Raw genomic sequence first — 14,894 nt, 5'->3', positions numbered from 1 at the left:
TTGTTTTGACTGATGATATGGAGCTTTTCCATCATTCTTTCTGCAGATGTAGTCAATTTGATTTGTATGTTTTCTATCTGGTGAGGTCCATGTGTATAGTCGTCTCTTATGCTGTCTAAAGAAGGTATTTGAAATGAAAAAATCATTGATTTTGCAGAATTCTAGCATGTGATATACAGCATCATTTCTATCACCAAGGCCATATTTTCCTCTTTGCTCCCAACCTTTCTTTACATTCCAATCACTGGTGATGATCAATACATCTTGATTGCATGTTTGATCGATTTCAGATTGAAGAAGTTGGTAGAATTCTTCTGTTTCACCCTCATTGCCTTTAGTGGTTGATGAGTAAATTTGAAAAATAGTGGAATTAACTGGTCTTCCCTGTAGGTGCATGATTTTTAGCCTATCACAGACAGCATTGTACTTCATGACCCTTTTGGTCAATGAATGTAACACCATTCCTCTTCAATTTGTCATTCCTGGCATAGTAAACTTTGTGGTTTCCAGATTCAAAATGGCCAATACCAGTCCATTTCAGCTTACTAATGCCTAAGATATCGATGTTTATGCATTCCATTTCATCTTTGACAATTTCCAATTTTCCTAGATTCATACTTCATACGTTGCATGTTCCAATTATTACTGGATGTTTACAGCGGTTTCTCTTCATTTTGAGTTATGCCCCATCAGAAATGAAGGTCCTGTGGGCTTTTCTCCCATTCGTCTCATCACCGTCAACTCTATTTTGATGGGACAGCTCTTCCCCAGTCACAGTTTGAGTGCCTTCTAACCTGAGGGACTCATTTTCCAGTGCTATATCTGACAGTGTTTCTCTGCTATTCATAAGGTTTTCAGTGACTTAATATTCGGAAGTAGCTTGTCACTCCTTCCTAGTCTGTCTTCATCTGGAAGCTCATCTGAAACCTGTCCATCATGGGTGACACTGCTGGTATTTAAAATACTAGTAGCATAGCTTCCAGAATCATAGAAACTCACAATCCACCGCAGTACGACTGACAGACATGTGGTGGATCTCTTTGTATAGCGGATCTGAATGATCCACATGTTTTGATCTCTGTAATCTCTGACCAGTATCTTAATTGAAGTAACTGCTTTTAGCAAATTCTACTTTCTTTAATGCTGGAAGCTATGCCTCTGGTGTTTTAAATGCCAGTAGGGTTACCCATGGTGGACAGTTTCAGTGGAACTTTCAGAGTAAGATGGACTAAGAATGCAAGGCACAACACTTCTGAAAGATCATTTACTAAAAACTTTATGAATTACAGTGGAACAATGTCTTATACAGTGCTGGAAGATGAGTCCCTCAGGATGGAAGACATTCAAAATACAAAGAGTAACCTCCTGAAAGTAGATTGACCAAAATGAGGTGGATGTAGCAAAGCTTTCAGGACCTTCATTTCCTGATAGGGCTCAAAATGAAAAGAAACAACTGCATACATCCATGAAAACTGGAATGTGGAATGTAGGAAATATTAAACTAGGAAAATTGGAAATTGCCAAGATAAACTAAATGGAACACAAAAAGCTCAATGTCCTAGGCATTTGTGAGGTGAAATGGACAAGAATTGGCCATTTTGAATAGGATAGTCATACGGTTTACTATGCTGAGAATGACAAAAGGAAGAGGAATAGTGTTGTATTTACTATCAAAGAGCATTTCAACCTATACTGATCTACAACATTGTCTGTGATAGGATAATATTCATGTGCTTACAAGGAAGACCAGTTAATACCATTGTTATTCAAATTTACACAGCAACTACTACAGTCAATGATTAAGAAACTGAAGAATTCTTTAGTATGAAATTAGTCAAACATGCAATCGAGAATATCTGATAATTACTGGTCTTTGTAATGTGAAAGTTTGAAACAAAGTGGAAGGATCAGTAGTTGGAATAAGGCTGTCATGATAGAAACCATGCTGAAGATCATAATGATAGGATTTTGCAAAACCAAGGATTTATTCATTGCAAATACCTTTTCTTAACAACATGATTGAAGTCCTGGTGTAGTGCTGTAGAATAAGCACTGGACAGCAAACCACAAGGTCAGCAGTTCATACTCACCACCAGGTGCTCCTCGGAAACCCTATGCAGGGTCCCTATGAGTTGGAATTGACTTGACAGCACTTAACAACATCAACAACAACACATAGGTGGACCTCACCAGATGGAATACACAGGAATCAATTGACTACATCTGTGTACAAATGTTGGAAAACTTAATATCATCAGTCAAAATAGGGCTTGGGCCCAACTGTGGAACAGACCATCAACAGCTCAAGTTCAAGTTCAAGTTCAAGTTCAAGTTAAAGCTGAAGAAAATTACAAGTCTATGATAGCCAAAATCTGACCTTGAATATATCCCACCTGAATTTGAGACCGTTTGAAGACAACAGATTTGATGCACTGAATACTAATGACTGAAGATCAGAGGAGCTGCGGGATGACATCAAGAACACCATACGTGAATAAAGCAAAAGGTCATTAAAAAGACTGGAAATAAAGAAAAGACCAAAGTGGATGTCAGAAGAGACTCTGAAACTGTCTTGTGAATGTTGTTGTTGTTGTTGTGATGTGCCATGGAGTCAGTTTCGACTCATAGTGACCCTGTACAGGGTTTCCGAGGCTGTAAATCTTTATAGGAGCAGAAAGCCTCATCTTTGTCCTGCAGAACTGCTGGTAGTTTCGAACTGCTGACCCTGAGGTTCGCAAGCCAAATCGTAACTTTTGAATGTAGAGAAGTTAAAATGACTAGAATAAATAATGAAATCAAAGAGCTAAACAGAAAATTTCATAGGGCAACTTGAGAAGACAAAAATTAAGTATTCTAATGAAACGTGCAAAGATCTGGAGTCAGAGAACCAAAAGGAAGAACTTACCATTTCTCAAGTTGAAACAACTGAAGAAAACACTCAAGATTCAAGTTGAAATACTGAAGGCTTTCTTAGACAAAATATTGAATGACAAAGGAAACTTCAAAAGAAGATGGAAGGAATACAGACCAAAAATAATTGGTCTATAGTTAATCATTTCAAGAGGTAGCATATGATCAAGAACCGACCGATACATGCTGGAAAAAGAAGTCCAAGCTGCACTGTAGATGTTGGTGGAAAACAAAGTGTGCTAGTTACAGTTGTGTGTCAACTTGACTGGGCCTGGATTCTCAGTGGTTTGGCAGTTGAGAGGTAGCTATTTCCCACGATATGATTTGATGTGATAAAACAATAAAATGATTATGAGTGGGATGTAGTTGTTGTTAAGTGTTGTTGAGTCAGTTCTGAATCATAGCAAATCTGGGTAGGATTTCTGAGGAGCAACTGGTGAGTTTGAACTGCCAAGCCTGTGGTTCAAACTGACCTTTTGGTCCAGTGCTTATTCTACAGTGCTACACCAGGACTTCACCACCCTTATTCCCACCACCACCCTGACCCAGTTTACTACAAATTCCGCAGGGTGTGGCATGCAAGGAAAATCTTTTGTCTTACAAGAGATAAAAGGAAAGAGACTTCAACAGAGAGAGGGGATCTACTCTCACCAAGATAGAAGAAAAAGGATTGGAGTATGTCATTTGACCTGGAGTCCCTGTACTGTGAAGCTCCTAGGTCCAGACCAAGAATGATGACAAGATGTATTAAGATCTCCAAGGGATACTGGGCCTACAGGGGCTGAAAGGAGACAAGGACCCTCACTCAGAACCAAGAAGGAAAGAGTCTGTCCCAAGAACTGGAACTTTGAATTTGGACTGCTAGCCTACTATTCTGTGAAAGAATACATTTCTGGTTCTTAAAGCCATTTACTTGTGGTATTTCTGCTATAGCAGCAGTAGAAAACAAAGACACAGGCTTCAGGAAGTGAAAGAATACCAACGTTTTGACAAACTGATGCAGTGCTTGTGGTGCTCACTAGTTTATACCAAGAAATCTGGAAGACCAACTGATTTGAAGATATTCATATTTATATCCATTCTAAAGAAAGGTGATCTATCAAAATGAAGAAATCATCAAACAATATAATTAATGCAAGTACAATTTTACTGAGAATAATTACAAAAATTGTTGTAGAAGTACATCCATAGGCAACTACTAAAAATTCAACTCAGATTCAGAAGAGGATATGGTAGGAAAGGTATCATCGCTAATGTCAGATGGATCTTGGCTGAAAACAGAGAATAACAGAAACGTATTTACTGGCACTTTGTTGACTATGCAAAGGCATTTGTGTGGATCATAACAAACTATGGGTAACAATACAAAGAATGGGGAATCCAGAACACGAAATTATGCTCCTGGAGAACCTGCTTCTAGATCAAGAGGCAGTTGTTTGAACACAATAAGTAGATTCTGAATGGTTTAACATCAGGAAAGGTGTGTGACAGTTTCATCATTTCATCATATTTACTCAATCTTTATGCTCAGCAAATAATCTCAGAAAATGGATTATCTGAAGAAGACCATGGCATCAGATGTGGAGGAAGACTCATTAATAATATGCAATATGCAGGTGACACAACCATGTTTGCTAGAAGTGAAGAGGACTTGAAATATTTACTGATGCAGATCAAAGACTACAGCCTTCAGTATGGATTGCACCTCAATATAAATAAAATGAACATACTCACAACTGGATCAGTAAATAACATAATGATAAACAAAGAAAAGATTAAAGTTGTCAAAGGTTTCATTTTACTTAGATACACAATCAATGCTCTTGGAAGTAGCAGTAAATAAATCAAATGACATATTGTATTAGCCAACTATGCTACACAAGACCTCTTTAAAGATGTCACACTTTGAAGACCAAGGTGTGCCTCAACCAAGTCATGGTATTTTCAATTGTCTCATATGCCGATGAAAGCTGCACCATGAATAAGGAAGACTGTAAAAACTGATATCTTTGAATTACGGTGTTAGCAATGACTATTGAATATACTGTCAGAACAAGAAACAAATCTGTTTGGAAATATGGCCCAGTTGCTCCTTGGAAGTGACAATGGCAAAACTTCGTCTTTTGAACTTTGGACTAGTAGGGACTAGTCCTTGGAAAATGGCATCATGTTTGATAATGGTAAAGAGTCAGCAAAAAAAGAGGAAGCCCTTCAATGAGATGGATTGATACAGTGGCAGAACAATGGACTCAAACATAAAAACAATTGTGAGGACGGTGAGGACGGGAAATTGTTTCTTTCTGTTGTGCACAGGGTCACTAGGAGTCAGAACTGACTTGCTGGCACCTAAGAACAATTTCTTGAGAAGTGGAATGTTTTGGTGACAATTTTACAGATAATGTCTGGCTTGGGTGACGCAGTTGGCATCATATTACCCATGACAGGGACCCATTTGAGAAAAAAGAACACTGAAAATAAATTCCACCACAAAGACAGGCCCTTAAGACACACAATGGAGTCAATTAATCACTGATAATATTCAAGTAGTTATTCATCCAGTGTTTACTTGTCAGACCAAAATATCAAATATTCCAACTTAAATATGTTGTCAAAAATGAAGAGCTTTACCTTTTCATATTCAGTAGTGCCCAAGGTATTCCAGAAGGAGTATGAAATGCAGGTAGCAATTTTACCCCAAGCTCCACTGCTTTCTTTCGAAATATCTGAAAAGTTAAACAGTTAAATAAGCTACTGTTGCAAGTAAAAGAAAATGTAATAACAGTATCAGTAGTGGAATAGTAATCTTCTTGTGGGTTTGAATTGCCGACCTTTTGGTTAGCAGTTCAGTGCTTTTCCTACAGGGTCACAATAGGCATCCTCTATGTTACACAGAAAGCAATAAAAACAGAAGTAGCATTTTTTTTTTCTTGGACTGCAATTACCTTTAATGGGACAATTTCTGATTCATCAATTAATGGCATATGGATGGAGTGGAGAAAAGAAAATACCAAAGTTATATACTTTCTTCCCTTTTCCTTCCTTAGTCTAGGAAATTCCAGGTTACCTTCTACTGTAAAGGTTTAGCCAATAGCTGTCAGGCCATCTGTTGACTTCCTGGTTACAACTCAAGTTTCTGAGTTGTTAACTCCCTAGAAATTTACATAACACACACTTCATGCTATATAATTAAACACTATCTTGGGTGTTATAACCATATGGTATGAGGGTTAAGGGCTCAGGCTAGGAAGTCACAGTATCTGTTTTTGAATCCAGCATCACTTCCTCAATTTAGGTAATCTTGGGCAAGTTGCTTAACGTCTCGGTCTTTTCTAATGGGGAAGCTTTATTTATTAAGATAATAAATCATTTATTGCCTTAATTAACTGGCTCATTTATTAGGGCAATAAAGATTAATTAATACATCTGCGGTGGTGCTATAGAACAAGCACTGGACTTCTAGACACAAGGTCACACAAGGTTGGCAGTTCTAACCCATCAGTCACTCTAAAGGAGGCAGGTAAGATTTTCTGCTCCTGTAAAGATTTACAGCCTTAGAAGCCATATACAGGATCACTATGAGTCAGATAAGGAGCTCTGGTAGTGTACTGGTTATGAATTGGACTGCTAACCTCAGGGTCAGCAGTTCGAAACTACCAGCTGTTCTGCAGGAGAAAGATGAGGCTTTCTTCTCCTGTAAAGATTTGCAGCCTCGGAAACCCTGTACAGGGTCTCTATGAATCGGAACAGACTCCATGGCATATAACCACCACCACCATGAGTTAGATGGCAGTGGGTTTGGTTTTGACTTGAGCCACTGTAATGAGAAACCATTATATTCTAGTGTTTGCACAGTGTTCCATCCTATTCCACTAGCTTCCATTATCTATAAATAATTCTCAAGTATGAGGGGGCTTCACAAAAAGTTCATGGAAAAATAGAACTAAAAGATAATGGAGTTTTTCAAAAAAATTTTTGAAGCCCCTTTGTATTTTACTCTCAACCTCAGACACAATTGCAAAATAATTTTGGATAAAAACATCCATGATCCCATTGATGCTTTAAATGAAATTATATGTGAACCTGAACCAATATCAATTCTCAGCATTTTATGTGCCACTTCCTCTTAAGACACAAAGAGAGGGAACCAAAGTCTTAAAAGAAAAGAACATCTTTCTCCTTGAAATGAGGAATATTTAATACAATTCCAAACTAGCAATGCCACAAATCATTTGAGAGAACAATTACATTAACTAGTACATCTCTGGGTATGTGCTAAAGAGTAGATCATCACAAAAAGAATACTAAATGGTATTTCAGTTTTCCTTCAGATAGTGACAGACAAGAAGGAGAGAGGGCAAGAAGCAAAGACCTGGATCCTAGCTTCGTTCTACCAGTGCTTCAAAGTGAGGCCTGGGTAACTCACCTAATTGTTTCAGTTTTCCCAGTAAAACAGAACTGCTAGATTGATGATCTCTATTATCACTTTATTATTGAAAAAACTACTTCTGAGAATCCACAAAACTCGTATCCAAGAGACTGGCAAAAAAAGCAAAATTATTATCATTTTAAGAAAATATAAACCCACTACTGGGTTTATAAGTCAATTCTGACTTCCAGTGACTCGAAAAAAGCAGAGGAGAGCTGTTTTACAGGGTTTCCAAGACTGCAGAGCTTTACTGGAGCAGACAACTTCATCTTTCTCTCAAGGAGTGTCTGCACCTTGCAGTTAGCAATCTAATGCTTAACCTGTTACATTTACATTGTTGCTTTTAGAGTCATCGAGTCATTCTGACTCATAGTGACCCTGCACAGGGTTTCCTAGGAGCACCTGGTGGGCTTGAACCACTGACTTTGTGGTCAGGAGTCCAGTACTTATCCTATAGCACCATGCCAGTACTACATTTACAGGAAATGTGAATTGCTGTCCAATTATTAGTCAGTCTTGGTATCCAATATTTGGATGCTGTGGGAAAGAGAGCAAGATGAAAAGTGGAAACTAATAATTAGACATTAGAAGGCATTTTCTTATGTTTTAGTGGACATTAAAATAAAGTAGGGTTTTTGTACAACTAACACCAATCAGTTTGAGATGAACAGACATTTTATAAACCAACAAGAACCATCAAAAATTTTGTACTACAGAGACTCTAACTTTGATTTCATAGCAAAAATCAAAACTAATATAATTTTCCAACAGACAGAATAGTGGTAAAATGAGATAAAACAGCTTCTATATTAATCTTTTAAGGATGTAACTTTACAAATAATTTTAAATTAAATACATCAAAACTGTATCTTTTCATTACACTTAAGTGACATCATCACTGGTTAATTGCTATTTTTGATCAATGTTTTAAAAACCCCAAAATTTAAAATCTATTTAATAAAAGCACTCCTCTTGTACAGATAGGATTAGACAAGTCTATATACAAGATGTATGGCCTTTTTTGTCTTTTTAGTTTGCAGTTCCCTAAAGAACTGTACAAGAATATTTACATGCCAGAGCAAAGACTAAGGAAAGAAGAAATGAATAAGATCAGACGGCTCTGGAAAGAAACATTTTCAGTTCAGACATGTTTCAGTTTGAAATGCACAATCAATATCAAAGCCTTTCTTCAAATGCTCATGCTGAAAATTTGTTAAAAGACTAAACACTAGTTTCCCTTTAGTATAAGCAGAGTTTACCTACTATTAGTTTTCATTACATAGAGCTGGCAAGATGACTTAGATATGATAAATATCTTCAGCTGAAATAAACCATATATTGTTACCCGAGTTGATGAATTCATACATAATATGAGCCAAATTAGTCACTCAACCAATAAGTATTTATTGAGTCATTTCGGCTTTTCAATTTAGAGGGAAACTTCTAAAGGTTTAAATATAAATAATAAAGATACATAAAAACAGCTAATCCTGAGGAAGCTATCAAATGTCATCCAGTCTCATTATTTCGGCATGCCAATGAGGACGCATCTTGCTGTGGGGTAGATTACTAATATAGGATGGTTCACTGAGAGCTACTGTTAAGTGAACACCAGTTTCATGCCATCTCAAGTGCCTGCAATCCTTTTACTTCAGAGGGTATACATTTTTTCGTTAGCTCTCTCTGATCTTAATGCCATTCTTTCTTTTTAATTGATCGGAACCAAAAATTGAAGTGTTGGTTTTCCTTAATTAAAAATCATTGTTATGTTTGTCAAATTGCATTATAGACTTAATTTTTTAAAAATTATACATTTAATTAATTGGCTACTTTTTGTCAAAAATTTCCCTTTTTTGGTTTCTAAGTTTCATTATAGGGGAGACAATTCACTCTCCAGTCTTCAGGCAAAGAAGAGCATACTCTTCATTTTCTTGAAAAATAAAGCACTAAATTTCCTCAACTTACTTAATCTCTGGTAGCAACGTGGTTACGAATCAGGCTGCTAACCTCAGGGTCAGCAGTTTGAAACTACCAGCGGTTCCATGGGAGAAAGATGAGACTTTCTGCTCCCGTAAAGATTTACAGCCTCGAAACCCTGTATGGAGTCGCTATGGGTCGAAATCGACTCAACAGCACTTAACAACAACAACAACTTATTCAAAATGAAAAGATGAACACACTGACATATCATGTTAACTTGCCAGTAACTATGGATCAGAACTGAGAATACGCAATGTATCTGTACGTTAGACTTGAGTTTATCAATGATGAAAGAATGATACTTCACTGAAGGAAAAAATTCTGATCCATATAATTAAAAAATTTAAATGTAGCAAGCCCTAATGAATAAGTATTGCAGACTTTTCTTTTCAAAGATGTTTATTCCCATGAAAAAACTAAGGGCTAGTAAAATTTTTAATAATTGATTTTATTTTTGCTGTTGTTGAGAATATACAAAGCAGAACATACACATATTCAACAATTTCTACACATACAATTTATTGACTTTAATGACATTGTTTCAGTTGTACGACCATTCTCACTTTTTCTTTCTGAATTGTTCTTTCCCTGTTAACATAAACCCACTGACTCCTAAGTTTCCTGTCTAATTCTTGGAGCTGAGGTTGTCAGTTTGATCCCATACATGTAGAGCTCCAAAGAGCTCAATCCTTACTAGTTAGGATAAATAGCTACTGAAAGTTCTTCATTGCACTCTGATTTTTTAACAAAGAGGGCTCCAATTTCATTCTCTAGCTCCTGAGTGGCTCTTTTGGTGAGAATTTTAGGCTGCTACTCAGAGCAGATAATTGACCAGTATCCATCTAGGCAGCACCTACTCTAGGAACTGGTCCTGTGTTCTTCCTAACCTTAAGCCAAAGGCAGTGTTTCACCAGGACTGCAACAATGACGATGATTCACTTTACTTCTCTAACACTTTGTCATCTCTTTTGTAAAATGAGGGCCCTGGACAAGACACCTTCTGAGGTACTTTTCTGCTCTATAGGGTTATGGTTTTAGTATTTAGTAAATACTTACTACATGTTTGGAGTCTCTGGGTGGTGCAAATAGTAAATGCATTCAACTACTCACCAACGAGTTGGTGGTTTGAGTTCATCAATCTTGAATTTGTTGTTGTTGTTAAGCACCACTGAGTAATTTCTAACTCATAGTGAACCTGTATAGAATTTCCAAGGAGTAGCTGGTGAGTTTGAACCGCCAACCTTATGGTTCAAACCAACCTTGCAGGCAAGAGCTTATCCTACAGCACCATACCAGGACTCCTTGAACAGGAGCCTTGAATAAAATCCCTGGCAATCTACTTTCTGAAAAATCAACCACTGGAAACCCTGTGATTTGCATACAGAGCCATTTTGAGACACAGAAGACTGTCAATAGCAAATTCCTCTTTTTTCTTTTATTTATTTTTTACTACACATTTACAACAACAACAACAAACACGTTTACCATTGTGAGGAGAGATAAAAGAATGATGTTGTTGTTTTTGTTAAGTGTTGCCACGTTAGCTCTTACTCATAGTGACTCTGAGCTTGAACCACCAACTTTGTTGTTTGCAGTCCAGTGCTTATTCTATAGCACAAGAATTCAAGTCATTGGTGCTGTAGGATAATGCACTGGGCTGCAAGGTTGGCTTGAATCACAAGGCTGGAGGTTCAAACTCACCAGCCACTCCTCAGAAACCATATACAGGTTTGCCATGAGGTGGAACAGACTTGATGGCACTTACAACAAACAAATAAATACATCAGCACTTCACAACAGAAAATAAGATCCCTGATCTCAAGGAGCTTGCAACCAGGAGGACAAATCAGCAATATAAAGTTATACAAATATGAGGCAGCTTTAAAAAGTTCATGAAAAATTCCATTTTTTTAATTCGATTTTTTCTATGAATTTTTGAAGCCTTTTCTATGTACAATCAAGACAACAATATAAACCAACATGTAACGAGTAAATAAAATGAGTGAAAAAGGTAGTTACTGTGGGAATAAAGAAAAAACAAGATTGAGTTAATTTTTAGGGGAGAGGCAAGAATGGATCGATGGAACATATGTGGCTGCAGGTATGTGCTTATTTGGGGACGGTGGACATATGTTTGTGGAAAGCCTCGGTTAATGTGGTAAACTATGGAAGACAAAGCAAAAGGCGAGAGGAAGGAGCATAGAGCACTGAGTGACAGTAGGGAAGAGAGGTCTATCAAGAGTGTGTGGAAAATAGAAAGAAACATAAAAGCTAAGGGCCTTAGACAGAAGTTAAAGAGTGGTTAAAAGAGCACATCAAATGTTTAAAAGAAGCCCTAATACTTATTCTCTTTGTGCCTCCCAATTAGTTTAAGGAGACAGATTTTGAGATCATAAGGATTATGAGAAATGGGGTAGGGAGAAAGGGAATAGCTCTCATGGTTATGGAATTTTTCTGAGTTCTAAGGGACAAAGATACATAAAGGATGACACCAGGAAGTACTATATTTGACTTCTGGAGAAAGATGGATGTCAGTAAGAGGAAAAATCTTGAGGAACAATTGTTGATGCTGTTGTTGTCAGGTGCCACCAAGTTGGCTCCATTTTATAGCAAAATTCTCTGCACAACAGAACAAAACACTGCCCGGTCCTGCACCAACCACATTGTTGTTATGCTTGAGCCCATTGCTATAGCCATCGTGCCAATCCATCTCATTGGGGGTCTTCCTCTTTTTCTGCTGTCCCTCTACTTTATCAAGCATGTCCTTAAAAAAATTTTTTTTTTCTTAAGCAAAAAGCACATGCTTTTATTGTAGAGGTAAATGGCGGTTGAGGGGAGTTTAGGATAAAGGGAATAGGTTGATGACTGAGGGAAAGTTATTATGTCTTTCTTGTGATGCAAATCAACCCTCTACATTTAAGAGCTAAAGAAAAAACAGCCTGCATGCTTGGCTACCTATAAAAAATTCTCAACTGAATACAATAAAGAAGCTTAAAATTCACAGAAATGGAGCAGAAAACCAACTGCTACATAATTCTTATGCTTAGAAGTATCCTTAGGTGTACCACACAGTGTGTTATCATAGATATTCTCACTAAAAAGCACCTGGTCAAGAACCATACTTATTCAATCTGTATGCTGAGCAAATAATCCTAGAATCTGGATAATATATAGAAGACTGTGGCATCGGCATTGGAGAAAGACTCAATAACCTGCAATATGCATGGTACAACCTTGCTTGCTGAAAATGAAGAGAGCTTAAAATACTTACTGATGAAGATCAAACATCACAGCCTTAAGCATAGGTTGCAAATCAATGTAAGGAAAACAAAAAACCCTCACCACTGGACCAATAAGTAATATCATGATAAATGGAGAAAAGATTAAAGTTGCCAAAGACTTCATTTTGCTTGGATCTACTATCAACACTCATAGAAGCAGCAGCCAAGAAATCAACCCATGCATATATGAGTTAATGAACTGTACTGCAAAGTTGGTTTCAACCACAAGGTCGGCGGTTCAAGCTCTCCATCTGCTCTGCGAACACCCTATTCTGCTGAGTCAGAACCAATTTGACAGCACTTAATGACAACAACATATTGCATTAGGGAAATCTGCTGCACAAGATCTCTTTAAAGAGTTTAAGAGCAAAGATGGCAGTTTGAGGACTAAGGTATGTCTGACCCAAGCCATGCTATTTTCAAAAGCATGTGAAATTTGTACAATGACTACAGAAGATTGTAGAAGAATTGATGCACTTGAGTACTATAGACTACCAGAAGAACAAACCATCAGTATTTGAAGAAGTATAGCTAGAATGCTCCTTAGAAACCAGTATAGCCAGACTTCGTCTCTCATACTTCAGACATATATATTATGAGGAAGGACCATTCCCTGGAGAAGGACATCATGCTAGAAAACGTGAAGGGACAACATAAAAGAGGCAGACCCCCTAATGAGTTGGACTGGCACAGTGTCAGTAACATTGGACTCAAGAGTAACAACAATTGTGAAGATGGCACAGGACCTGGCAGTTTCGTTCTGCTGTAATAAGGTCACGACGAATCAGAAATGACTATTTTTTAAGTCAAATTTTTGAAAGTGGAATTTCTGTTCACAGGGAACATACATAAACATTCACTTATTTACTCACTCACCAAACATTTACTGAGTGACTACTATAAGTCAGGCACAATTCTAGGCACAGACAAAAGTCTCCTGGAGCAGACAATCTAGTGGGGGGCATAGGCAATAAAACGCTCACAAAAAATTCAGTTATCTTCTAATTTCATTTTTTATGAACACTTTGAAGTCTCCTCATACATCCATGATACAGTCAGATAGTGGTAAGTGATACAGGAAATAGAAAAGAACAGAATGACAAGGGCTGCTGCTTTAGATAGGGTACCTGGAGAGAATGAGTTCCAGGAGGTGACATGGGAACTAGAAATCTAAGCAGAAATGATGTGATGAAAGAACAGCAAAATGCACTTTTGCTGGACTAGCAGCATTATCACTGGGAGAGGGTAGAAGATCTGATGAGCAGTCAAGTGCCTATTATTAGGCCATCAAAATCATTATAGAAACCTTGTCTCAAGTGGAATGTAAAGTCATCGAAAGAAAATGTAAGTAAAGGCCTTTACAATCTTCTGACAAATCACCATTCAAAAAGACTATACCAATTTTGCTTCTATTTGCAGTGTATAGGAATCCTTTACCCAAATTATTACTAGATTTTTAAAAATCATTTTTGAAATTGTATACTATCCTATTACTATTCTACTTTATATTTGTTTAATTATCAAAATCTTGAGTTTATAGCAAAAAATAGACACACCCTAAATGACCATTAATGGAAAATGATTAACAAACTTTGGCACATACATACAACAGAATACTTGCTATGCTGAAAAATAATAATGAATCAGCAACACATCTCATAACACTGGATGAACATGGAGGACATTTTGCTGAGTGAAATTGTTGTTGTAAGGTGCCATCGAGTCGGTACCGACTCATAGCCATCCTATGGCACAACAGAATGAAACATGCCTGGTCCTGGGCCAACCTCACAATTGTTGCCATGCTTGAGCCCATTGATGCTGCCATATTGCCAATCCATCTCACTGAGGGTCTTCCTCTTTTTCTCTGACCCTCCACCTTCACAAACGTGATACCCTTCTCTAGTGACATACTTCTGACAATATGTCTGAAGTATGAAAGACGAAGGTTGGCCTTCCTGGCCTCCAAGGAGCACTCTGGTTGCACTTCTTCCAACACAGATCTGTTGGTTCTTTGGGCAGCCATGGCATTTTCAATATTCTCCTCCAATGCCATAACTCAAAAATATCAATTCTTCTTTGGTTTTCCTTATTCACCGTCCAACTTTCTCAAGCATATGAGGTTATTGAAAATACCATGGCTTGGGTCAGGTCACCTTAGACCTCAAGCTGAGATCTTTGCTCTACAACACTTTAAAAAGGTCTTGTGCATCACATTTGCCTAATGCAATATATCATTTGATTTCTTGACTGCTGCTTCCATGAGTGTTGATACTTGATCCAAGAAGAATGAAGTT

General features: G+C 37.4%; 1 protein-coding gene across 1 annotated transcript in view; it reads right to left on the bottom strand.

Moving 5' to 3' along the window:
* The window catches only part of MAN1A1 (mannosidase, alpha, class 1A, member 1), a 260,368-nt gene that overhangs the window by 118,074 nt on the left and 127,400 nt on the right, over window positions 1-14,894 (bottom strand). The window contains exon 6 of the mRNA XM_006839882.1: window positions 5,539-5,633. Within this exon, the coding sequence (XP_006839945.1) occupies window positions 5,539-5,633 (95 nt within the window). The remainder of the gene's footprint in view (window positions 1-5,538; window positions 5,634-14,894) is intronic.

The sequence above is a fragment of the Chrysochloris asiatica genome, unplaced genomic scaffold (genome assembly GCF_000296735.1).
Source record: "Chrysochloris asiatica unplaced genomic scaffold, ChrAsi1.0 scaffold00027, whole genome shotgun sequence".
In the NCBI taxonomy this organism is placed as follows: domain Eukaryota; kingdom Metazoa; phylum Chordata; class Mammalia; order Afrosoricida; family Chrysochloridae; genus Chrysochloris; species Chrysochloris asiatica.
Note: the sequence above shows the minus strand (reverse complement) of the source record. Positions and strands in the feature narration are given on the sequence as shown.